General features: G+C 45.2%; 1 protein-coding gene across 3 annotated transcripts in view; it reads left to right on the top strand.

Annotated features, from left to right (window-relative positions):
* The window catches only part of nrp1a (neuropilin 1a), a 72878-nt gene extending 48307 nt beyond the window's left edge, over positions 1-24571 (top strand). For 2 of the 3 annotated variants that reach the window (XM_049564742.1, XM_049564743.1), the window contains 11 exons: positions 3845-4000; positions 6720-6864; positions 10418-10749; positions 13248-13392; positions 15992-16102; positions 16800-16850; positions 20078-20221; positions 20330-20607; positions 20721-20817; positions 20930-20983; positions 21313-24571. In XM_049564742.1, the coding sequence (XP_049420699.1) occupies positions 3845-4000; positions 6720-6864; positions 10418-10749; positions 13248-13392; positions 15992-16102; positions 16800-16850; positions 20078-20221; positions 20330-20607; positions 20721-20817; positions 20930-20983; positions 21313-21599 (1800 nt within the window). In that variant the 3' untranslated portion in view covers positions 21600-24571. The remainder of the gene's footprint in view (positions 1-3844; positions 4001-6719; positions 6865-10417; positions 10750-13247; positions 13393-15991; positions 16103-16799; positions 16851-20077; positions 20222-20329; positions 20608-20720; positions 20818-20929; positions 20984-21312) is intronic. The other variant, XM_049564744.1, reaches the window with a different exon arrangement.
* The last annotated feature ends 2022 nt before the right edge of the window (positions 24572-26593 follow it).

Consider the following 26593-nt stretch of genomic DNA (forward strand, 5'->3'; position numbering starts at 1 on the left):
CGCACTGGCACATATGGCCGTTTACCCGGCAGAGACGAATTCGGCTCCTCCTGCGTTATTAAATGGGAACCGTCTGAAGCTGAGGGGATTTGATTTTGTCTCTATTTGTGGACCCAGAAGAAATCTGGGACTTACTGTATAAGCCCCCTGAGCTTGTAGACAGGAACAAAAGTATTCCATCTCTGTATGTGACTGTCTTTTTTGTTAGTCTCCATCCATCCAAATCCTTTGAGTAGCCAAGAGAGAGTGAGAGAATAGCATGGTGGAACCTCATTTATTGCTCCCATCTGTTTATGTCTTCTTACTGCTGGAAGTGAATTTGAGGAGCAGGAATGACCGGCGTTCTGTGGCATGCAGATGTTCCTTTCCTGCTCTTTGCTCCGAGTCATTAAGTGTGGTGCAGTGCTGTATATAAGGTTGGCAGGCGAAGCTGGCCGCCTCCACGGACTGTATGGTTTTAGCATGCCGGAGCTCTGTGGAGATTTTTGGTGGCAGATCACCCTGGCTTTGATTTTCTAAAATATGTGCACGCTTCTGTGTCTGTGTGCTCACTCTCATATAAAGGATTCCACTTTTCACACCACGCGTGCACGCGTACGAAGATCTCCACAGTAATTGAGTCAAGACTCTGGTCGCCGTTTCTTCTCACGTCAACATCAAAGGCCTCATCTGTCCTCAGGATCTGAAAACCTGTTCCACTGACACCCTGGCTCCCTGCATCACTCCCGTGTTTTAGAGGCGTCTGCACGCAACACCATTACTCCTCATTAACGTCAGCTCAGCCTGTCAGAGATGGTGTTAATGCTTGTTAAAATTAATCTTGCTGCTTCATACACTGAGGAGTTAGCAGTCCTTTGAAAGTCTCTCAGTTTCACACCGCAACCGCTCTTCTCCTCTGTTATGGATGAAGGGATGGTACGTCGAGGTTAAGTAGCCTCCGCAGAGGTCAAAAGGAGATGATTTGTTATCACTGATGGCTGAGAAAAAATTCCTTGTGTGTCTTAGAACTTACAATAACTGACCTCACCTCCAAACTCTGAGTCAGGCCTTCATACTCCCAGTGGAGTGAGGCTGCATTAGAGGAATTCTTCACCCCTAAATGGCCATTTGTATATCAGTTAATCACCCTGTGTGAAGTTAAAGTCATGAAAAAACTCTTTTTCTCACAAAGGTTTGCTGAACAAACAATCCAAAAATGGAGAAAATTCTTGATGAGTTGATGAGTCGAAGTCATGGGGGTCTGCAACAGTTAAACTATATCAAATATCCACTAACAAACTCACACAACTCATGCAGTATAATCCAAGTCTCATTTATCCAGTTGTATGCTCAGTATTTCCCAAACAGACACCCCTTTCCAATGGGGAACTGGATTGAAAGTGCAACATATCTTTATTCTCTTTAAAGCCAGAATCCATTGACAGAAAATGTAATTTTACCTCACTGAACACAGGAGCTGCTGTCTCGTTCAGTCCGTTTTTTTGTGTTACTGTGTGACGTAGGTGCTTTAGACCAGTGGTTCCCAACTGGTCCAGCCACAGGGTCCAGATTTCTCCTTAGTCATCACTTCAAGGTCCACCCAGTTTAATATATTCAGCATCATACTTACGTCTGGCCATGTCGTCAAGCTAGTTCGCTGTCTCTGACAAGCAGCTGACCATAAGTCACTCACGCGACAGCAGAAAACAGCACTTCAAAATAAAAGCTCTGTGCCAGAAATTCACTGTTCCTAATAATGAAGTGTGTTTTTTACAAACTTGGCATGTTTGCAAGTCACTTGCACTCAGAATGGACCCACGACCCACCACTCCCCAAAGCCACACAATAACAAACTACTGATGGAGGCAGTGGTAGATCAGCAGCTCTCCTGTTCAGCGAAGTAAAATTATGTTTTTTATGATAAGAGTTCAGGTCAGTTCAGTTTTAAGTTAAGGATTTAGTGAAATTGTACTTGTTTGGGTACACCAAGCATACAGCCAGATAAATTATACTGCACGAGTTGTGTGCGGTTTGTAAATTAATATTCTGATATAGTTTTGCTGTTGCTAAACGCCGCCTCCATAACTTCGCTTCATCAAGAATTTTCTCCTTTTTGGGATTCTTTGTTCACCATAGAACGCTGCTCGGGGATGCATTGTTCTGACAGAACCCAACCCGAGTCTCAAACAGTTATAAGCGAGCCTGGCCCGACCCCAACAGACATCCGAACCCGACCCGAGCCCGACAGTTTGTTACCTGACATGGTTACCTCCGTGGTTTTCGGCAGTTTTAAACTTTCCTGATAGTGAGTTTCGTCTAGCATCCTCCATTGTTATTAGTTCAGTCTAGATATTTACTGCCTCCTGCCTGAAATGTAACTATTGGCCAGTGTTGCGTTCAGGCGCTGTCACATAAAAAAACAAATTCCAGCACTTGAATAGGCCATAGTACAACACAGCAGCATGTCAAGTGGGCCGAACCTGAACCGAACCCGAGCAAAATTTCTGATTGGTTATCCGAACCTGGCCCGACTCACAGGTTCCAACATAACACAAGATGAGATGGTGATATAGAAATCATCATTTGGGACAGAGTTGTCAAAGTCATTTTAGTTCATGGTTCACATGCAGTCCAATTTATCTCAGATGGGTCGGACCAGTAAAACCATCACACAATAACCTGTACGTACCATCAGCTCCAATATTTTCCCATTTTTGTGTTTAGTATTACAAGCACATTCTGTAGACGTTCATCCTTTTACAAAACATGTACCGTGACGTATGTTTAAACATAGTCACAGTAAGTATTCATTATTGTATCAGAGGACTGTACTCTGGTTAGGGTGGAAATGCCTCAGAAACAGAATTTTACATGAAGCAGGCAACACATTGTTTAACTTGCTCTTGAAACCCGGCACCTCTAACTCTTGTCATCTAGTGGACTGAATTGGACGTTTTGGCGAGCCAGTTCTGGCCCACAGGCCGTATGTTTAACACCCATGATTAAGGGGGTGAAGTACTCCTTTAACATCATCAAAAACCAGATGAAGGCTATTCTTACCACAGAAACAGAAGCCAGGGTGACACACACACAGGACTGTGTCTATGTGTGTGTGTTCCTCTCCTGGCAGTGATGGTCACGATTGTGATGCCTGGCAGACGGACACATCGCTCCTTTACCAGGTCTGATGCAAACCAGTGACACTCTGCCTGGCATCAGCTCTGAAAGCCGCACACACACACACGTGAAAACACATACATGATGACTACAGAGCAGGCGTAGACCCAGACACTCGCTCACGTGCCTCTGTGACCCCACCACCTCTGGATTTCTCCTTGTGAAAATATAATAGCCCTCCAGTAATGCGCCGCAGTTCATGATTACTTTATAAAGCCCTGCATATTTTAAAGGCACAATATTTGATATTCAATCTGTATCTCTCTTTCCTCCTGGCCAATTTTGATAATGTGATCGTGGCTCTCGCTCCATTCAACATTCACTTTTATCCAATAAGCTCTTGTCTCCCATCTCAGGAAATTAAGTTGTCATCCTGTGTCTCTTTCATTAATGTGAATATCATTTCATTGCTGTTTATTAAATTCCAGGTAGCAGACTATGGCCAGAGGTGATTCTAATAGTGGGGTTATATTTTTAACTCTCCAGCTTGACAGTGCATTATTAACACAGACGATGCATTGAAAGGCTTTTCCACAAAAAAAGAAAATATTCATGCATTTAAACAGGCTCTATACGCCAGCTGTATCTGCTCCAGGTAATCAGCATTCAGGGAGGATCTTGTCTTTCTTTCAGCTCCTGTGGAACATTTTAAGCAGCTTTTCCTCAAGTGTCTTTTCTCTCTTTACAGGTGGACCTCGGGTTCTTGCGGTTCGTCTCAGCCATCGGGACCCAGGGCGCCATTTCCCAGGAGACACGGAAGATCTACTATGTCAAGTCCTACAAAGTGGACGTCAGCTCCAATGGAGAGGACTGGATCACCTTGAAGGAAGGCTCCAAACAAAAGGTAGTGAAATTATCTGGAGATATGAAGCTCTGATAACTTTTCTTAGTAGCTTAACAGCCACTGCCTCGACACAACACGATCAGAGCAGCCTAGATAATGGAAATAGTTTGTTTTTGCTTCTGCCTGACCAGTAACTGTCATAAAAGCCACCGCCGCACATGGTCCTCACTTGAAATATCCCGTCTTAGTAAAGCCGCCAGCTGACTTGAATTGTGGTCTATTCCAAGTTGCCTTTGAGCTCAACAAAAGGGGGAATACCCAGCCATATGTACTTGACTCTCTGACTCCCAACATGCAATTATACACTTTCCTCTGAATGGTGATATACCCACGGTCTATGTTAGCAGATGGTATTTTCAGCTCAGACTGCGGTGCTAATGCAACACTGCAGTAGCCATAGGGAGGATTATGTAAGGAATGTAGCCTCTGTTTTATCTCAGGCACCCGTCAACTTGTCGTAAAAGAAGCGGAGATGACAAAAGACTTGACAAACAAGAGTTACTGGGACAGAGGGGAAACAGGAGAGGCTGTAATGTTTGAGCAGCTGGTAGAGGAGTGTCCAGAAGAGAGGGAGAAGAAGAGAAAGGAAGGAATGGTACGCTTGACCGGAGCGTGACAGGCTGTAACCATCGATTGCTGATCAGACCAGGTTTTGTCCATCTGGAGGCAAACACCATCTCCGTGGTGGGTGTCCGCACAGTCCGAGAGGCATGTGCGTGTCTGTGTGACATGTAAATACCACATGAGGAACAAAAAAAGTTCTCAACAGCAACACAGCATCCAAACAAGCGTGTTTGTGCTGCTATGTACACATGCCCCAGGCCTGATTATTTTATGGTCTCTCCAAAGTACACAGTCCCTTCTGTAAAGTGGCGGCTTAAAGGTGCCGTGGTAAGCCCAGCCTGTGTTTTTCCGGACTCTAAAGTGCTTTTGTGCGGAGGGGCACCATTTGCTACATGCTGAGCCTGCAGTTTGGCGTCTTAGCGCAGCGCAGGAAAAAGCCACTTTACAGCTAGCGAGTGGAGTGGAGAGGAGACTCGGCGTGACATTTAAGAGAGTGGATGACTTCGTTGCAGTCCCTTAGTGACGTGGGTGACAGGTATTGCTCTGGGACTAGGTTGCAGAGGGGCAGGCAGGCTGTTTGGACTAATGGATCAGCTCTGGTGGTGTTTTTGTTCATCCTGGATTAGCTGAACTGCTTCCTCTCTGTCCATCCTGCTCCTCTCAGCTGGATTCCTCTCTGCCCCATATACACTCTACTGGGGAGGTCAGGAGGTCACATGGTCACTGGTGTGATTCAATTACCCAGAATGAACTGTGACGGACTGTTGGGAGTTGTTTTGCTGGGTGGCCGGCCTCTGCGTATGGTGCTAGTAAACTGTCAACTGACCCCAGGGGAGAACAGTGGCATCTCTGACCTTTAAACAAGACACTGCAGTAAAACCTCCACCAAATCTGGACCTAGAGGACAGGAAAAGGACATCTTGAGTCAATCTGGTCTTGTCAGTGTTAAACATACTGCTTCAGGTTTCACAGTCACAGGCCACGGCCTGTTTGTGCTGCTACATGTGGCGCAGGAGGAAGTCCTAGGGCAAATTTAGGGGTGACTGGGGAAATCAGTTGAGCCTGTCATGTGCGTTTGTATGTATGACATTTGTCTCATGTACAAAAGCTGCACAACATAGCAACAAAGCTGTCCTTTTAAATTTGTCATATCCAGAGAGAGTATAAAATATTGGACGTAGCCATTGAGACGTCACCCACTAGTTTGCGGACTCCCGCTTTGAAGCTCAAGTTGGCATTTTGGCCGTTGCCATCTTGGATTTTGGGAGACAAGAGGTGGAGTCAACCCTAATGCTAGCTGCTAGCTTAGTTTGCACAGTGCATTTACTGCTATATTTAACTATGCTAATGCTAATTTTAATTTTTGCTATGAAAAAACAGGCTGAAAACCATTATAACAAAAAGTACTTTTCAGAAAAACTGAACATAGAGGGTCTTTTAATACATCAAAATGATGAACAAGACTTTTTAGGCGACTAAAACATTACAATTAACTTTCATAAACTCAAAGCACACTGAAATAGTGACAGCTGCGGCTACGCCTAACATGACTTTAAGCCATGATAAAATGTTAACAGATGAGTTATATAAAAATGTACCTCTGGAACAGTTGTCCTGAATGTGAAAATTAGCTATGGAGACCAAAACTGTTTTTGTGTATCAGGTTGTAAACATGTTTATTTCTGCTGTAAGGTTGGGTAGTTTAACACAAGGTCTATGGGGACACTTCTGGAGCTAACCCCTGGTGGCCATTAGAGGAATTGCAGCTTGTGGTACCTCCGCTTTGGCTTCATTTTGTTGCCTCACAGGTTGCCGCTTGGATGTTTCCAGTGCTGCCTCATGTGTCAGTACCTTGACTTAATGCACAATGGCTTAGCCCCTGCAGTTTTATTTTTTAATTTTCAGATGTGAGAATACTTGTTGCATCTTAATCAATCAGTTTTAATCTGTCACATGAAATCACATAAGGGACAACTCCAGTGAAATATAACCCCCTTTAGTTCCTTCAATGTGTGCATTAAACAGTGTAATAATAAATACATGTGCCTCGGCTCTCTGTTCCTCGACTGAGTGCAGTCAAGGCCTCAGACAAACTTCCGCCCTGCATCTCAACTCCACATGTCAATAATTTACACACCTTCTGCCTCCATCGCAGGTTTTCCAAGGCAACACCAACCCAACAGACGTTGCTAAGACAATGCTGCCCAAACCCACGCTGACGCGCTTCGTCCGGATCCGTCCGGTTACCTGGGAAACAGGCATCGCGCTGCGCTTCGAGGTGTATGGATGTAAGATATCAGGTTGGTACTGCTGAGATCCCTGCTGATCTGCCTACATACATGCACACACACATCTCAGCTCTATCTTCGCTCACAGCTGCCACTGGAAACACACACGCCTGTGTTATACTGCATATAATCTAATTAGATACAGTTTCAAATGCAACAATCAGATGATGCTCTATTTAGGATCTGTGCACATGCCCATGTGTTAGTTTAGCTCCCGTCTTGTTTCAGTGTACTTGCTGGCCCCAGTTGCACAAACACTTCTTCTGCCAGGTGTTGACATGAAGCTCTATTTCTGCGAGAGTCCTGCTCCGAGGCTAAAGCTAGCTGCTGCATTATAGAGGAGCGGCACATGCAGGAGGATTACCTATTTATGTTACCCCATGTTTAGATGCACCTCATTCAATATAAATGGAGCCAACAGCTGGCAGGCAGAGAGAGTGGGAGCTGGGTGGGATTTATACGGCCCCATCCCTCCTGCCGAGCCGGTCTCAGCCTCCTCTTTAGCCACAGTCTGTCTTTTGCTTGCAGAGCTTTGATTTTGGCAAAGCTCTCCTCATCTTTGCCTTTTTGTCGATGTTGTTTTAATGACTGGTGTGTGTGTGGCTCACTTTCATATGGTTTTAGCACATCTGTGAGCATCTCTACGGGTTTATGAGCATGTGTATTGGATGTTAATTAGTGCTTGCCTGTGTGTTTTGCTGCTCTGTACTTGTATATCTTACAAGGACAGGGGAAAAAGCCATTTGTTGCCTCTGTTGTTAGTTCAGCATTAAGCCTTGGATTACAGTGAGGGTCAGGATTAGTTGCAGCCAGCCAAATGTGCTCATATAGTGTTCTGTGTGTGTGTGTGGAGTAACGCAGTTATGCATTACATGTGTGCGGCTGTTCATGTAATAGCAGAGGGCACTGTGGGTACAGCAGGGTTACAGCTGGGGCGTGTGTTTCGGGCGCGCGACCAGACCGCTGCACAGAGCGTAAACACATCACAGAGCTGAAGTCACCGCAGGGCCTCTGTAAGGACGTCAGCACCCCCTGGGTGCTATGAAGTCACTGCCAGCTCCACTGCAAGCTAGCGGAGAGGAGCGGGGAGGCTCTTGAGGGCTGTATAAACTCAGTGACTCACTCGGTTCTACCTTGAGTTATGATACCAGAACTTTACTGGATAAACTTTTGTTGAAAGAAATATGAACTTTTTAGTGCATCTCCACTTTTCCTGGAAAGTGTTGCCATGGTAACAATATTCTATACAGTGCACCAAAACATGAGCTATGTCGAATTATTTCAAACTCCCCCTTCAGATGTCCAGATAATTCGGGTATTAGATCAGAGGAGTTGTACCGCAGAATGTTGCAAGATGTCGTTCCTAAATCATCATGGTCGTGTGCCCCTGCCGATACAAACAGCTACTCATTAATAAAAAGATCCACCGCCCTGTTGTTTGTAAATATGCCACAGCGTATAAATAACTCTGATGAACCTCTGATGCTCCACCCAAACCCTAAATGCAGCCCACACCGCCATGTTTCACCATCAACATGCTTACAGTCCACAAACACACACACACACACACACATGTTTGTTCCTCAGGGTGTGTCACTGCATGCACGCCATCTCTGAAGCTCCTGTGATCGCAGCTGAAGTCGATTACCAGCTCCAGATGACCCGGGTACTTCGCCCGAGTGTCTAAACTCAGATCAGAAACACACACACAATCACACACATGTACCTTTCTCTCATATGCTCCCACTTCAAAGGCAGTTAGTGTACAGTGCCGTAGCTTCGCTCTACCGGAGACTGTGACCACTCTTGAGCAGATCTTGGCCAAAGACAAGAGAAAGACGACAGATGAACCGAGAAAACATTCGAGAGGCTTCCGCACCGCTAGTGTTTGTTCCTTGAGCTCCGATTTTTTAAGAATGCAGGACCAGAGAGTCCTCATGGGTCTGCATAGGAGCTGCTCTAGATAGAAAGAGAAACACAAGTCTGAATGAAGCCTTGTTCTCCCAAGTCTTCGCTCTTTCTTTTCCCAGATGCAGCTACACTATTGAGTCCTGCAGCGGTACAGTGCGCACTTTGTCTCACAGACACAGAAGATGTAATAATGCTCGGATTTATCCCTCCGTGGGAGCCAGATAGTAAATATGTTATTGCTTACCACATGTCCCTGACTCAGTGTCTTGGGATTAAGAGTTAGCAAGAGACAGAGAGGAAGATTTACCCTTAATACACGCTACTAAGTGTCAGAACTCTGGGGGTAATTACATCACCGGGAAACTTAATGTATGTGAGCTCAAGTGTATTCTACTGTTGCACCCACAGGACACAACAACTATAAAGTTTTACAGTTTGCTAGTACTACTAAAGGTAACATAAATATGAACAAATAATATACAAATCTGTAGACTGGCGTGGCATCTTTTTGGTCATTGGCCATTTTAATAAAGAATGCCCCATCCAGGCACAATTTACTTAAGGGTATACGTCTGAAACCTTTAAAACTTTATGGCTTATTATGTTCAGAGCAGTTTGGTATTCCAATAAATCCTTAAAAATCTAATGTCAAAATTCAATGCCAGAGTCTAACATAAAAAATAGTCAATTTTTAAGGTGGACCACCCATAAAAGGAAGGTGGGTTATCTGTTCTGGTTCACAGTACCATCAGAAGCTTTGGTCAATCATGAGCAGTCAATAATACATCATTGGATAGAATACCAACAACAGCTTAGCAAGGATGGCACTGGAAATCCTTGCAGTTGTAAGAAGGTGACAACATGTGGAAAGTTAGGAAAATCAGATTTAAACATGCAAATGCGTCTGAGCCGCAGCAACAGGTTGTTATCCTGTTCAGCTCCTGATATACAAGGATGGCATGGAGAACAAAAAATAAGAAAACAGCTGTCTCCTTTTGGAAACAAATGAGAAATACATCCAAAGATGCTAAAACCTACAGAGAATTAGAATAGGCTGAGATCAGAGAAGTAGAATAAAAGGAGGAGAAGAAAGTTTGAAAATGCGGACAGGAAACAATGAGGTGTTAAAAGACACAGTCCCACAGATGTTGACAGCTGTGGAGCAGAAGGTAGATGAGTGCAGCAGCAGATAAAACACAAAGAGAATGTGTTTCTGTGTGTTGGTATATGTGAGTCTATAGAGGGAGGAGGGGGGTGGATGAGGGAGATGAAAAGAAAAAGCACTCCCAGAATGCAGGACGTGGAAGCACCAACCGAGAGGAGGGTTTTAATTGGCTGCCTGGAGACAACCGCTTCAGGCAGAGGAATTAGTATGCATGAGATCTGCAGTCAGAGAGACAGAGAATAGAGGGAGAGATCACAGCAACATCACAAAGAGTTTGGGGAATTGTCCTCCTCACTTTGACTTTCACCATCCCTGCTGCCCCTATATGAACCTCAAACTCACCAAACTCCACTTGTGGCGTGGTAAATGATGTTGAACATCAAGCCTTTGGATATAGATCAAGTCTTTTGTCGCCCATCATCTCTGCAGGGTTTCATTAGTTTGTATCAAAAAGCTAAGCACCTCTTGCTTTCCCTTTTTGTCTTTCAGAGTACCCGTGCTCGGGCATGCTGGGCATGGTATCAGGTTTGATCACCGACAACCAGATCACTGCATCCTCGCACACGGACCGGAGCTGGGTACCAGAGAACGCCCGCCTGCTGACCAGCAGGACCGGGTGGACCCTGCTGCCGCAGCCCCAGCCTTTCACCAGCGAGTGGCTGCAGGTGGATCTTGGCGAGGAGAAGCTGGTGAAGGGGATGATCATCCAGGGAGGGAAGCACCGTGAGAACAAAGTCTTCATGAAGAAGTTTCGCTTCGGCTATAGCAACAATGGGTCCGACTGGAGGATGGTGTTGGACACCAGCGGGAACAAGCCAAAGGTGAGATGTCATCTGTCAACGTATCCTCACACAATGTATGATATCCTACAAATAAGTGCCGGGACATTGTAGAGTTCCTTTTAAAGCTCGTCATGGTGTCTCTCCCAGCTATATCTCCGAACTCTTAGTACTGTACATGCCAGGACGTACTTTACGGTCCTCAGGCAGAGGTCTTTTGTCCGTTCCAGAGGCCCGGCTGAAGGGGACAGAAGGTTTGCTTTCAGGGCCCCGAGGCTCTGCAACAATCTGCCCAAGGAAATTAGATCGGCCAAGTCAGCGATCTCTTTTAAGTCCGTTCTAAAAACATACTTTTATCATACTTGTTTTCATGTCTTGTCTTTTTTAATTATTGTCATGTGAAGCACTTTGTGACTGTTTTGAAAAGCGCTTTATATGCTGTGGTTAGGTTAAGGAAAAGAAACATGCTTAGGTAGAACTTTACGCTACTTACGTTACTAACGTATCCTCATTGGACGGCTTGTGTAATATCCTAAGAAAATGCAGACATAATTGTTTGTATGATATCCTCCAAAAAATGCCCCCATGAATGATGTTACATCCGTAACGTACAGTTACATAATTAACATGAAGTTATGTGGAGAGGACGTACCTTAAAATGACTCCGAGTTCAATCAAAGTTCACACGGTACCAAACACACGTCTCCAGGGAAAAGTCCATGTTGTTGTGACCCTTCCACCACCCCAAACTCTCTTCTTACAAGTCCATTTGGGACTGCTTCCTTGTTTTTTTTTGTGATCAGTTTTTTATTTTATTTTATTTCATTTCATTTCATCCAAACCCCTTACCCCCACCCGGGACTGCTTCCTTGTTTACTACAGTCAGTGCATTATTTCATGTGATCGCAGCCTTCCAAAAAACGTGCAATATGTATGAATTTGGGCTCTGAAGGTTCCAAGTACCGATCCCCTTTGGAAAGTCCTAGGGCAAAGTCCTGTTCTGTGACCCATCCACCACCACAGCCCACCTCTTAACGGGACCGCTTCCTTCTTTTACTGCCATCAGAGCATTGGTCACATGATTGCAGCGTTCCCAAAGACGTGGGTTATACATGAATTATTGGCTCATGAATGCGTAGGATATGGATGAATTTTGGTGCATTACTTTTTGTTGGAAAATGTACAAACGTGCGTGAGAACAGCCTGATTCTGTTTAACGGAGATATTTGTTCAGTTTTTCTAACAAATCAGAAGCATAATCGAAGAACTTGTAATGCTTTTTCTATGTCGAGGCAAATTTCTCTCAAGGAAATGGTTTGGAATTGGTTTGATTTCTAACACACACCAAAAAATAGTTTTTACCTTCAGCATTGTGGAAAATGATTTGAATACACGCTTCTAAAAATGTCTCCCAGATACATCAGAGCATCGATTCCGATTATGACGCATTTAGTCAATTTTCACCCGAGCGTTGCGCCTGGCAGTAGTGAGTCATTCAGGAGTCGTTGCGAGTCAATTTCAGCAGTGCTTTGAATCACATTAGGATAAGCATCTCAAGTCTCTCACAGCCTTTTCCCAGTTCTCTCTTCCTGCTTTGTATTCTGTGCGACACGCACCGTTCAACCCTTTGAATGGATAGTGAAACCTCTCCAGAGAGAAAGGAGGGGTGAATCGAGCCAGGGGGGGAAACAGGGGAGGGAAGACGAGAGGAAAGAACACGCAACTTCGAGAAGTGACCCACGATTTATCTGCCAGTGTCACAGCACGCACAGGAGACACACGCCGACGCTTTGCTCAATGCATGCGCTCGCTTCCACACAAAGAATGTATATATGTAAGAGCACATACACAATCACATACACCTCCGAGAGAAGCTGCAACAACTCGTCCCCAATTACAAGCGTCCCTGACAGGGCATAAATCTGATCCAGATGGGCTGATGGTTGATTTATGAAGGGAGTAAGGAGGATCCATATCCCCCCTGTCCTAGTTAGCCGCCTCTCTCCCCTCGCCTGAGAGGTTCCCAGCATCTAAGGTGCACCAGGCTCCTTCACGTGATCACACCCATTAATCCACTTCCATCAATCCTCTTTCTCCTCCTTTACTTGCTACTCTTGCATCCCACATCCTCCTCTTTTGCCTCATTTATTCCTTCTGAGGATCTGAGGCAGAGTTGAAGGCGCCGAAAGTTACTTTTGACTGAGGTGTGTGGTGTGCTGTCTTTTCCACTCCCCCCCCGCCCCAAACCCTCCATCCCCTGATTCACTTGCCTAAGTCGTGCTTTAGATGTCAGCCAGATGAGAGCGATCTGGTCATCCTCTGTTCTTTCTCACCACGTACCCAGCACATGCCACCCGTCCACCCCACTTCAGGTTTTCAGGAGGCAGGGATGAGTCTGCCTCTGGGTGTCTGTGTTTGAAGAGCTCTATCAGTCAAACGCCCAGCAGTGACGTTATCACCAATATTGTCCTTATTGCTCACTCTTCCCTCTCTGTCTCTGTCCCCTTACCTTCTGCTCCTTCTCTGCTTTTCCCTGACAGATATTTGAAGGAAACAGCAACTACGACACACCTGAGCTCAGGACAGTGGAGCCCCTGCTGACCCGTTTTGTCAGGATTTACCCAGAGAGGGCCACTCCTGCTGGCATGGGCCTGCGACTTGAGCTCCTGGGCTGCGAGATTGAAGGTAAACTGGGACTGAATGAATCTATCAAACCTGTCTGTTGCATTGTTTATGCTCTGTCTGAAGTATCATTTATAGGAGTACTTTCCCCACAAAATGATCATTTGTATATTAATTACTCACCCCGTGTTACTTTAATTTGGGAAGAAACTTTGTTTTTCTCTCATGTCTCCATGGTGAATGAAGAATTCAAGAGCGGGGAAAATTTTCAGTGAATTGAAGTGAAGAGGGAGTGCATTTAACAACAGCAAAACTATATTAAACATCTGTTTACGAACTCTCACACAACTTGTGCAGTAGTGATCATTTTGTGGTTGGAGTGTTCCTTTAAGATTTGGTGCGAAATATGCAAAGGAGGTATTGTTATTTCATGGGGCTGCTGTGTCTTAGAGGTAGAGCGAAGTATCCGTCAAAGTGAGCAAGATACTGAACCCCAACTTGCTCCTGATGGCTGCTCCACCAGTTTGTGAGAGCGTGTGAATGGGTGAATGTGACTCGTAGTATAAAAGCACTTTAAGTGGTTAAAAGACTAGAAAGGCGCTATACAAGTGCAGTCCATTTACCATTTCTACCCGTGGTGCTGATTTCTCCACCCGCAATAATGACGTTTCTACCAATGGTGGAAAAGTTACAACCCACAGTGAAACCTTTTTACCATGCCGATGACATTTCCAGCTGTGTTAACGCTTTTACCCACGGAAATGAAATGTTCACTCCTTGCACTCTTTAAGACAGAATACTAATTTTCTACCCACGATAGCAACCTCACTGTGCGCACCTTGACTCAGTGCATCTGTTCACAAACCGTGTGTACATGTGTTCACATCTGACGAGTCTTGACGCTCACACAGGTGAGCTGTCGATCATCCCGGTTAATGACACGGCTGTAAGCAGCGTCATGTCTTTGCCAGAGTCGGGGTTATTTAAAGATGTAGGGGCTCCCTGCACTGAGTTCACAGCTGCCCAGCTCCTGCTCTTTATCCCTACATGGGACAGTTGTCTTGTCTCCATGTTACATCAAAGCTGTGCCCGTAGCTCGTCACTTCAAGTGGGGATCAAATGAAAGCCCACCTGGCCCAGTAGGATTATTGCAGCCTGGCCCCCGTTGCACTCTTCCCAACCCTTACGAATCTTTCTCCTCTCAAAGGGCCGCACACACTTTGCTATCTTTAAAATTACCCCTATTTTTCCCCCTGCTCTTTATCTGTCTCTCTCGGAGTTGATGTAGCACAGAAACAGCTCAGCGATATGAGAGTGTGTAGTGCGCTTGCCCTAAGTGGATTTACATATTGGATTTCAGGGAGGCCCATTCCGTTGTAAGCCTCGTGGACTCCCACCGGGAGCTTTAGTCAGATGATAATGCTTGTTTTCAGTGTTAATGCCAAGCGCACACATACTCACGCAGACGTATACACACACGGAGCGACCGCAATCGCCCTGCCAAATATGTGGTTACAAGCATGTACACACAATCAGCCACATGCACAGGTGCTCCGACTAGTGCGCACAAGTGTGTGTGTCTGTGTCTGTGTGAAGCAAGCAGGAGGGCTAAATCCTCATTTCTGTGAGAGGCTCCCCTGACGCAGCGCTGACCCCATCCCTGACCTTCCCCACCCTGAATCTGACAGAGGCTGATCTGCCTCATATTTCATCGAGCTGAGGGAGAGAGCGAGAGTATAGGCACACACACGCTGAAACACACATAGATACGGTGCACATACATTTTTCAGGCCTCTCTCCTCTTCCCGTTCATTACTCAGTCAGTGAAAACACACAAATGCACACACACACCGCAGAACGGCTGTGCAGCAGCGGAGCGTGGAGCGGATCTAGGAGCATGCCCACATCCAAGTGCGGCGGGGCCGTAATGATAGGTCACCATGGCAGCCAGGGGCCCTGCCTATAGCCAATCCCCGGCCTCTGCTTCTGTGTCTTTGAGTTTCAGCCGCCCCAGCCCTGAGCACCACGCTGTAGCTCCAACTCTATTTATACACCCACACCTCCACAGCATGATAAAAGGAGGGATGCTAATAGCTCAGGCCTAGATTGAAGCCCAGTGTGTTAGTGTGGGCAGCTTCTGAATACATATTTCAGTGTTTTTCTTTTTTCTATTTTAACTATGAAGCAGGCTGGAAACCCTACAGTACCTTTTCAGACTACATCTCCACGCTGGCTCTCCTTACGTCTCATTTCTTAAGAAAAAAGAGTGCTTTTATTCGGTCACTCTGAAAACACTTTTGTTTGTCTAAAAGGTATTCATTCCCAGTTTCCCCCTCCCGTCCCTTTCATGTATGAATGCACTTATTATAAGTCGCTTTGGACAAAAATGTTCCACCAAATGAATGTAATGTGATTTCAAACCCTGCAGTATTTTCCCTCTAAATTTACAAACACTATTGGAGCTGAGAACATGCTCCGACTGTGAGCGTGTAATGTTCTGCAACAGCTAACAATCCACATGAGTGTACCCTCTCTGAACAATGAGGGAAAGAATTGGTTGCTTAAAATATTAGAATGTGAACCACATCACTGGAATTTTGCACATTTGATTAGAAATCTAATCGACATCATGTGCTGTCTCTCTTCTCCTCCACCTTTGCAGCTCCCACACTCCCGCCTACCACACTAGTCCCGAGCACCACTCCTTCCGACGAGTGCGACGACGACCAGGCGAGCTGCCACAGCGGCACAGGTGATGACTACGACGTGACAGGTGCTAACATCGCCCTCATGAGACTGCAACCAAACCTCCTGCCCCCCTCTTGCTCCTCCGTCTGCCATGGCTCGCGCTTGATCTGCTCCACTTTCCCAGCTTCACCTCTCTCTGCTGTAGTCAGACTTAATATTGCAGCTGATCTGCCTACCTGCTGTGCACACTTGCAAGCACGCATGCATGCACAGCTCTAATTATCTGCACCTGTAGCGCCCACCTCTCCTCTCAGCCTCTTCCTTCTTACCTCCACCTCCACAAACTCACATCAGAGACCGTCACATGTGCACATCCACACGCACACCTGCTTCTAAACCGACCGACAGCCCGCTCTGCCTCTCTCTGTCCTTTTATCTCTCACCTGCCTCATCCTCCTGCACCTTCTTTTCCACTCACTCCTCTTGACCTCATTTCCCACTAACCCAGTAACTCTCCGAGCCTGCACTACTGCCTGCACTCCCCATTAACCAGCAGTCTCCAATGATGAGCATGGCGCCGCCTCGGTCACGTGTTTTGGAAGTGTTACATAAGTGCGTCATGGTAGATATACAGAGGCAGGGGACTTGTAAGAATGAACAGAAAGACAAGGCATGTGCTGATTAGCTAGATTTAGCTAGCATGGATACGCTAAGTGCATGAGTGCAGCAATTTAAACAGGAACCTGCCAGGCTAGGCTAACCATGCTAATGTGTTGTGACAGGTGGTACCACGATGCCAGAGACCACTACTGCTGAAGTGGATACCATCCCAGGTGAGCAAAATTTTGACGATATTTATTTTCCCATCAATGATTCCTCTTTTTACTAAGTGCTGAATTTAATGTCTTTAAAGGGACAGTTCACCCCAAAATCAAAAATATATATTTGTCCTCTTACCTGAAGTGCTGTTTGTCGATCTAGATTGTTTTGGTGTGAGTTGCAGAGTGTTGGAGATAATATATACATTTTACTAGGCACTTGACTCACTGGGAAAAATCAGCGTTGGAGTCGGAGGCCAGCGTCTTCCAAAGTACCAGAGTACTGTACCAAGTTTTGGGGCGGGAGAAGGGGGGAAGGTGACAGGAGGTGAGCTGCCTTCCCCCTGCCTTGCACAGGGTACGAAATTTTGGGGTTCAGAGGGTACTGTTAGTGCTAAAGTGCATAAGCTAGCTTGAACAGGTGGGTTTTGAGACGAGATTTGAAGGATGTTAGGCTGTCAGACTGTCAGATGTGTAGAGGTAGGGAGTTCTAGAGCCTGGGGCATTGCAGCCCATGGTGCTGCAGCGTGAGGTGGGAATGGTCAGGAGACCAGCAGAAGAAGAGGGACGGGAGCAGGAGGTGGGGTTCACCTGGAGGAGGGACAGGTGGGGGCTAGGTTGTGGAGGGCTTTGAAGGTGAGCAGAAGGTTTTTGTAGTCACTTCGATGCTGGACAGGGAGCCAGTGTAGTTGGATGAGGATGGGGGTGATGTGGTCGGATGATTTGGTGCAGGTAATGATCCGGGCAGCAGAGTTTTGAATGATTGGAAGCCTGTTAATGAGCTTGGCCGAGTCGGCTGTAGAGATGTCTGCCTTCTCTCCAATATAATGGAACTAGACGGCACTCGGTTTGTGGTGGTGCTCAAAGCGTCAGAAAAATACATTTGGAAAATATCAGCAGCAATGTCTCTTTACAGAAATCACGACCAGGTTACTCAAGATAATCCAAAGACCTTGTTGTGAGCAGTTTCATGTTGGAACTATTTTCTTTCTACAGAGCTTCACCTGCCAACTGTATCACTACACAGAATTGGGCGTGCATCTACTATTAGCTCACCTAGCACCATGTTTTTATCTTGCGCTGTAACAAGCACAAGCCTCTCGTCCATCAGTAGATGCACACTTCCTTTTGTGCGGTGATACATTTGGCAGGTGTAGTTACCGAGTAACCAGGTTGTGATTTCTGGAAAGAGACATTGCTGCTAATGTCTTTTTTTGGTGCTTTGAGCAGCACAAGCCGAGAGCCATCTAGTTCTGTAATACTGGAGAGAAGGAGAACTCTCGACAGCAAACACCAAAACAATCTAGCTTGATTAATAGGGCTGCAGGTAAGAGGAAACATATGTGTTTTTTATTTTGGGGTGAACTGTCCCTTTAAGGATTACATGGCAGAATGTTTGAATACAGAGTAAATATTTAACTGCTCAAGGTTTTTTTTTAGAATTAATTTCCATAGATTTATCAAGAAGCGTACCTCAGCTAATGATTGCCAGCTCTAGGCGCCTCTCTCCTCTGATGTGTGTCTGTTATTAAAGCTGATGATATGGCCCTGAGAGGCTCCTGCTGACAGGGTGAGGGAGGCTGTGTGATGCAGGCCGAGCTGATGATTAGCACTGGTGCTCTGTTGCTGCCTTCTCAGCATAATCACTAATCACTGGGCCGACACTGACACACACTAAAACACACAACACAAAAAACAAGGAAGCACAATGCAAACGACCACAGGAAATTGGGTGTGCTTTAAGGTCACATGCACAGACGCATACACACATACAGCGCTGTCTCCTATAGCGGGTTGATGAGGCAGCAGCCAGCTGAGAGGCTGTGCCCCAGTCTGACCTTGGCTAATGGGCCATAGGCTCCACCCAGCCCCCTTCACTCCATCAGCTGGCTCTGTGGTCTGTCTGCAGTCTGCCGGGGCAGCGGCTGCGAGAATAGATGAGAGCCGAGGTGCAGGTGTTTGCATATTTGCGTGCGTATGAACATAACTACATTTCTGTGGGCAAACACTTATCTGTCTGACTTTTCATTTCAAGAGTCTCAAACCATGAATGCTAATCAGTCCTGTGTATTTGTGCGTGTCTGTTTGGGTGTGCGCGCGTGCCGTGCTCTCTAATCTCGTAGGATGTAGTTTCCGTTGGCATACGACAAGAAAAAAAAAAGTCTTTTTCTTTTCATCAAATGGCCAAGTGAGTCATGTGGCTGCTCATCTTATCCAGAGCTTGTTGGTAGCCTCAGTGAAAGCTGCCCAAGAATGGAAAAAAAAAAGCCAAAGCCATTTTAATTGGGAACGGGACGTCGCTACGAGAAAAGTGGCTTGGCGTCTGAAGTGCGGTTCCACATGGGAATTCCATCCTTTGTGTTTAATGGGTAAATAGAGTCGTTGCCTGCAGAAGCTAGTTAAAACCTTCCCATTATTAAAGGGAATATTGGCTCATATATTCTATCAATTGGAGCGCCGCCTCGTATCTCTCAAGACATCTCATGCTGGAGTTTAAGGCCGTGGCAAACATCCCAAACATCTCGCTCCCTTGTGTTCCTTGGAAGTCTTTCTTTATCCAATTCGAAAAACACTAAAGCGTTAGCTCCCACACATTTTCTTGCCTCTGCTGAGGCTCCTTCAGCGCGGCATGTGTCTGTGGGGGATTGCATTGTTGGAATGGGGCCCCGGCACTGTTACCATAGCTGTCTTCAAACCTCAAGTCCCTGCTCTCATTAAAATCCTGAGCTCTCTGCGGGTTTCTGTGAATGTTGCTTTCTCAACTGGACACCATGTCCAGACCCCATCTTCCTCTTCCCCTGTCTTTGTGCTGTGCCTGCTCTTACTGTCCCTCCATACCTCTTTTATGTACCCTGTCACGTTCATTAAAAGAGATCATTAACTGTCGCCAAGAAATAAGGTCTACATGAGGTCTGTGCTGTTGGCTCACTCTTCTTCTCATGTTAAAGCTGTAACTGTCCCAGTCTGTCTCTCCCTCCTGAGTTTGCTGGTCTTATCTCCCCCACCTATGGGAGGCCAAGCTTTAGTCCCGCAGTTCTTTGCTGCCCTCTAGTGCTAGTAGCTGATCAGGACGAGTGAATAAAGCCCCAAAGTGTAGCCTGCAGTCATATCATGACAGGCCCCCAGGTCATTGTTCGGTGAAAGCCCAGAGCTCTCGGCTGTTTCTCCGTTTGTAATAAGGAGGATGATGAAATGTGATCTCCTGACACATGATCGTGACCTTTTCTTCAACACATTTGCAGCTTTTCTGTGGTTTGCCTGTGACTTCGGCTGGGCCAATGACCCGTCCTTCTGCAGCTGGACATCAGAGGACACCGGGTCTAGGTGGCAGATCCAATCCAGCGGCACCCCCACTCTTAACACTGGGCCTAACATGGACCACACAGGTGAGCACCCTGCAGGGTTCCGCTTAATTGGGCCGACCTTCTAATGCTGAAAGTCACATTTCCCACATTTCTCTCAGCCTCAGTGATACAGGTTTTTTTATCCAACAGGTGGATCAGGGAACTTCATCTACACCTTGGCGACAAGTCCCCAAGAGACCGAGGTGGCTCGGCTGGTCAGCCCCATGGTCAGCTCCCCGGACTCAGACCTGTGCGTGTCCTTTTGGTACCACATGTTCGGGCCGCACATTGGCACGCTGCATATCAAACAGCGCAAACAGACAGTTGACGGACCGGCCGACATCCTGCTGTGGACAGTCAGTGGTCACCAAGGCAACCGCTGGAGGGAAGGCCGTGTCCTTGTGCCCCGCACTAACAAACCCTATCAGGTAAATCAAAATTGGCCTGTGACTTGTCTGGCCATTTACCACGACACCCGTGCTCTTTCCATTGTGGCATTCAAGAAAAGGTTGCCGAAAAGTCACTCTCTGTTTTTTTTAAGGTGGTGATCGAAGGTCTGGTGGAGAGAAATAGCTGGGGAGACATTGCTGTGGATGACATTAAGGTTCTCAATGGACTCAGCATGGGGGAGTGTAAAGGTGAGGCTTTTAGTGGTCATAGTTACAATGCCCGCATTCAGTTCTTTATCTGAATTATGACTCGACAGTTTTCTTTCGAGGTCTGATCTCATTAGAGTTTCTGTTTGAACAGATCCTGACGTACCCACAGAGCCGATGCTACCAGAAGATCACATCAATGATATCCGTAAGTCATTATACATGGAGGGTATATTCAGTGTTATCCCTTTTTTTGGTAGCCATGTGCACTCCATCAGATTCTTCATCAGCCCCATTTCACCAAGCAGTACAGTTCAGTTCAGTTATGGTACGCTTTTTGTCTATTTCCACTGTAAAATGTTGTGGATGGTACCACTGGAACTGTTCTGTACTGTCCCCATTTTCACAAATGTAAAAGATAATATTTTAATAATAATAATATTTGGGGGTGGGGGTTTGCCTAGGGCCCTGGATGTCCTAGGTCCGGCACTTGTTGCACCTCACATCTCATCTTCCTTTTCTGTCTCTCCCCTCCAGTTGAGGAAATCACTGAATACCCAGACTTTGTGGAAACCAATCAGATCAGCGGAGCGGGCAACATGCTGAAGACACTCGACCCCATCCTCATCACTATCATTGCCATGTCTGCCCTGGGAGTCTTCCTAGGCGCCATCTGCGGCGTGGTCTTGTACTGCGCCTGCTCACACGGAGGCATGTCGGACAGGAACTTATCAGCCCTGGAGAACTATAACTTTGAACTAGTGGACGGTGTCAAGCTAAAGAAGGACAAACTTAACGTACAGAGCTCGTACTCAGAGGCGTGAGCTTGGACTGAGTGTGTTCGGTGTGACTGTATGACGCGCAGAGCTCACAGAGTGCGCACAAGACTTGCTACAGGCATATCCTCCCGTATATCCACGAGTAGGTAGGCTCAAAGGACTGCCGACGCCCTCAACTTGCTGGATGAGGGACAGGTTCAGGAACCAATGGGAGGTTTGGACTGATCCACGCTTTTCTCAGGAGCTGCAGTAAAAAGAACCTACCAGTAGGGGACACTGTGTACAAATAAAATACAGAAAAAAAATATGTACAGATGATTTAGATGATATTTTAATTTTCTATTTTGATTTTCATTCATTTTTACAATCGGATGCTGGTGTTGAGACCAATTTATTAATAATGTTTAAAGTATTTATCGTTTTCTGGGAAAGAAATGGTTTTTTTTATTATTATCAGTTCATGAAGGCTGTTTATTTTCAACTTTTGAAAGAGACGTATCAAAATCCTAAATGAACCATATCCGGCAAAAACTGTAGATTTGCCCGTGGCGTGGCATACAGGGTGTGCCCATAACCCATGACCCTGAAACATGTACCCTTTCCCCTTCGACCTCTGTCACTCTAAAGTGAGGGTCCTATTCATGGCAATGTATGGTTCTGACAGTGCCTTTAGTACATTTCGGTTGGCCTCCTCTGTTGATCCGGGTGTTTTTTACTGTACTTGGCTTAAGTTATGACGACAGGAAACAGGGGCACATTATCTTATAAATACCTGCAGAACGGGGTTACAGTCGATCACAGCGCTTTGTTTTGTTCTTTTGTTGTTTTCTGTCCAAAAACCACACACTGTAAATAAGTTTTAATATATTTTATTGCCCTTTTTAAAGAAAGTAAAAAGGAAAAAAGCTGCAGTATCCCTTTTTTCATGGGTTTGTTTGTGTGTGTAAATACAATCTTCTGACTGTTTTGTGGAAGGTGCAGTGTTACGATTTTTAATTTTCAAATTGCTTTTTACTCAGACGAGTAAGATTTGTGTGATATTACAGTGATCTCAATGTGCATTCAAGCCATCCGTCATCAAAAACGCCCAATTCACGAAAACCACCGAAGGACAAATGAATCAGAAGGTAACAAAAAACAAAAAAAAAAGCTATCACGACGAACTCTTTTTCAAATAATCTCATGTCTTCATTATATCTCAGCTGTGACTGGTCACCAAACATTCACATCAATTGTTAATGGCAGAGGAGGTGATTAAATATGTCAAATGTCTGCCAGCATACCAAAAAAAACCAACAATCAACATTGCTTTGCTTCAGCTAACACTTAGCCTAGCCTGTCACCTCCAAACGTCACTGTGGATTGTTCACTGAAGAAGTGCTATCTGGACAATGCAGCTTGAATGCACTTTGTTACTGATCCCCTCGTGATAGGAGCCTATCATCAGAGGGGTAAACACACTAACTGAAGAATGGTGCTATCATTACTTTAGCCAGACACGTTTGTCTCATGATTAAAAAAAAGAAAAAGAAAGAAACAACCCAGTTTGTATTGTTCACATGCTGTATTGTAGCTTAAGGCCTCTCGGACCGCAAAGAGTTTTTACGTGTTTCACGTGTAGCAGCCATAACGTTGTGATGTCAGAGCTGATGTCATTAGGATGGGACACTGGTACAGCGGGGGATGGAGTGGCGTCACCTGAATCAGGTCACCTGGCCTCCCCTCCGCGGCTTTACCAAAGGATGGTTGCCCCCTTCTTGTTCACTGGGGGGTTCTCACTCACACACTAAAGTACTATAAGACCACGGCTCACCAGTGGTCATCACTCACAAAGGAACACTTGCTTGAGCGCCAGCAGAGGAAATCAGGACGACAGGACGCTTGTAGAGAAGAGCAATGTGTGTTTTTTCTATCTCTTTTTAAGCTTAAAAGAAGCGCAAATATCACCTCAGCGTGAACTCTTCAAATCTCTGGTGAGACTCTTGTTTGCAGATGGATGGATGGGGTGATCCCACCACGAGACACGACAAGGGGAAGAGACTCTGTGTGAACTCCCTGTGAGAGCGACAGTATCAGGACACAAGGGCCCACAGGACCGTAACCCTTTTTTTCCGCACCACAATCAAACAATCAAAAACTTGATCCTGAGAAGGGTGGCGTCTTTTACATCTGTGTGCTTTGTGTGTCGTGCCGTGGTGAACACATTCTCAGCTTGTTCTTTTTTCAGATTTGACCTCCCACTCCTCTTCGACCTCTACACCTTTCCGTCTGCGCTCTCAGCTATGGAGGACTGTAGTTCCGGCGACGTCTGCTAAACTAGAGAAAAAGGATACTGTAGCGTGGACTCAAAACAAACAATGTTGCACTGATAAATATATTTAAGAGGTTTATGTGTTTATAGCGTTCATTTGCAAAAAAGAAAAACAGAAGAAATTCAAAAACAAAAAACACGTGTTCATTTCTTTCATCTTTTTTATATTATATATATATAAATATAGTTTCAGATTATGTGATATAATTCTGAAATGTAAAAATATTAAGATGTTTTCATTATTGAAAAAGGCATAAAAGATTTTCCAACAGTAATGTCCCTCCCTGTCCATTTACATGGCATATTAACGCTTCGTTTTGTACTGTCATTCAAATTTTGTGCAGATTTTGTTTTGTTTTTTACAAGAACAAGAAAATAAGACTTTTATTTTCAATACTGCTTCTGTAATTTGCTGTTGTAGGAAAAAATGAATAAACAGCAAGGCCTTAAAAAGAAAAGGGAATATTTGTGTTGTGATCCAGAGTCTGAAACGCCACCTCGTCTCAGTCAGATCGACATCACAGCTGTGCTGTAAAGGGTTAACCAGCAGCCTCAGGAGCGGCTCTTTGAAGCGACATCTGCTTTTTGCATCAAAGTAATGTGGAAGTACTTTTACAGCAAGACAGTGATGTAAACAAGAGGGTTTTGTCTCTTCCTGTCTCACAGCCATCGCTTTCCAAAGATATGAATAAAAGGCATCTTCATATGAAGGAGGCTGATCATTTATTTGGTTATTAATCAATTACAGTGCAATCAAAGGGAAGCCACACCCATTTTCAAAATTCATTCCTATTCCTATGGTCTAAGACAGTCTGAAAAACATAAAACATAAACAACTCCCACAGCTGGAGTGGTAAAACTCACATTTGTGATGTCATAGGGTTTAAAGTCTGGAGCTCTACAGAAAATGACTCAGAGCACAGACGCAGAGGGAGATGTTCTGCATATAGACTGATTTGTTTACAATAAATAAGGGGTGGCACAGTGGAGCAGTGGTTAGCAAGAGTGTTCCTGGTTCAAATCCAGGGTGAGGAAGCTTTTCTGTGCGGAGCTTGCATCTTCTCCTCATGTCAGCATGGGTTTCCTCCAGGTACTCCATTTTCCTCCCACAGTCCAAAGACATGCAGGTTAACTGGTGACTCTAAATTGTCCGTAGGTGTGAATGTGAGTGTGAATGGTTGTCTGTCTCTGTGTGTCAGTCCTGTGATAGTCTGGTGACCTGTCCAGGGTGAACCCTGCCTCTCACCCAGTGTCAGCTGGGATAGGCTCCAGCTCCAGTTATCACAAAATCCACGGCACACCTGGATTGGCATCACACCATTTGAGAGCCACTGCTGTATAGTGTATAACTGGAGGTCCCTGCTCAATCACTCTCTTTCAGCTTGGCCTGAAAAACGTGGAAGAGCTCATACTGTGGAGAGTGTTTCATACATTAGTAAACTATAAGTATATCATGAAAGGATGTCTTGCTGCCTCTCACAGCAGCTGTAGTCTGAGAAAAATATAACTTCATTCACTGGGCCGACTGACGGTGACATTTAAGGTGGAACGCTTATGTAGCCCAGAGGGTTAAATAAGCCATTAAAAAGATGAATAAATAAACACATCTCTGTTTTAACATCTATAAATTCATACCATTCAATTTGAAATAATACAATTCTCTTAAACAGCACACATAAATGTGTTCAAGAGTGTAAAAGTGTTTAAAAGTATGAGAGATAAAACAGCCAATAAACACAGAGATAACTTTCACCTCAGCCAATCAGATGCTTAAGCCACCTCCCGACCTTCCACTGATTGGTCACACCAGCGCAGTGAAAGGGCGGTTAGCCTTGGCTGAACCGTTGATGAGAGGATACGACTCTACGAAAGTGGTAAGAAACTGAGCAGAACATGATGGAAAAGTGAATTAAAAGCTAAAACTACAGTGTGGAAAAAGGAAGAGAGACGCCGTCTGTGTCTGTATAAGTGTGAGCAGAGTAGGCCGGACGCCATTTCCGAGCCTACACACTGCTACAGTGCACTGGTGAGGTGAGTCAACTGTTAGCAAGTTACAAGTTAGCATATGAACAACCGCTAGCGCGCGGCTAATTAGCATGAATGTCCGCTAGCATGCTGCTAATTAGCATATTAACATCAGCTAGCACGCGGCTAATTAGCATGTTAACGGCCGCTAGCATGCGGCTAATTAGCATAAAGTAAGCTAGTTTCAGTGCTTATTGTCACCATGTAAAATCATTTGACTATGCTAAATTTCTTAGCGGTTGAAAATCGGACAAGTAATAGTGTCTAAAATATACTGCTGCTAAACAGACATGTTCTGTTATGTTGCTGTATTCAGGAGACTGACATTTATATTGTTTGTATGCCATTTGCCATTATGCCATTTCTGAATTATTTGCTGCAGTTAAAGTGCTGATGGCAGTAATAATTGAACATATATATGCAAAAATTGAGGAATAGTTTAAAGGTACATCAGTGACCACATTTATGCTGTTAATTTTGTTGTATTGTTTTTTGCATTAAGGTGAATTTACTAGCTTTATTCTATGATCAATGATGTTCATAAAATTAGCGCAAATGTAATTTTATCTTGACCTTGTTCATAGGTCAGGTTTTTTTTTGAGTCCCCTTAAGAAGAGCTGAGACTTCAGAGGACACCTCAGAGCCATCAGCAGAGATCCCAGGAATACAGAGGCGATTTCAGAGAGAACCTTTTCCAGTACTG

The sequence above is a fragment of the Epinephelus fuscoguttatus genome, linkage group LG21, assembly GCF_011397635.1.
Source record: "Epinephelus fuscoguttatus linkage group LG21, E.fuscoguttatus.final_Chr_v1".
Taxonomy (NCBI): Eukaryota; Metazoa; Chordata; class Actinopteri; order Perciformes; family Serranidae; genus Epinephelus; species Epinephelus fuscoguttatus.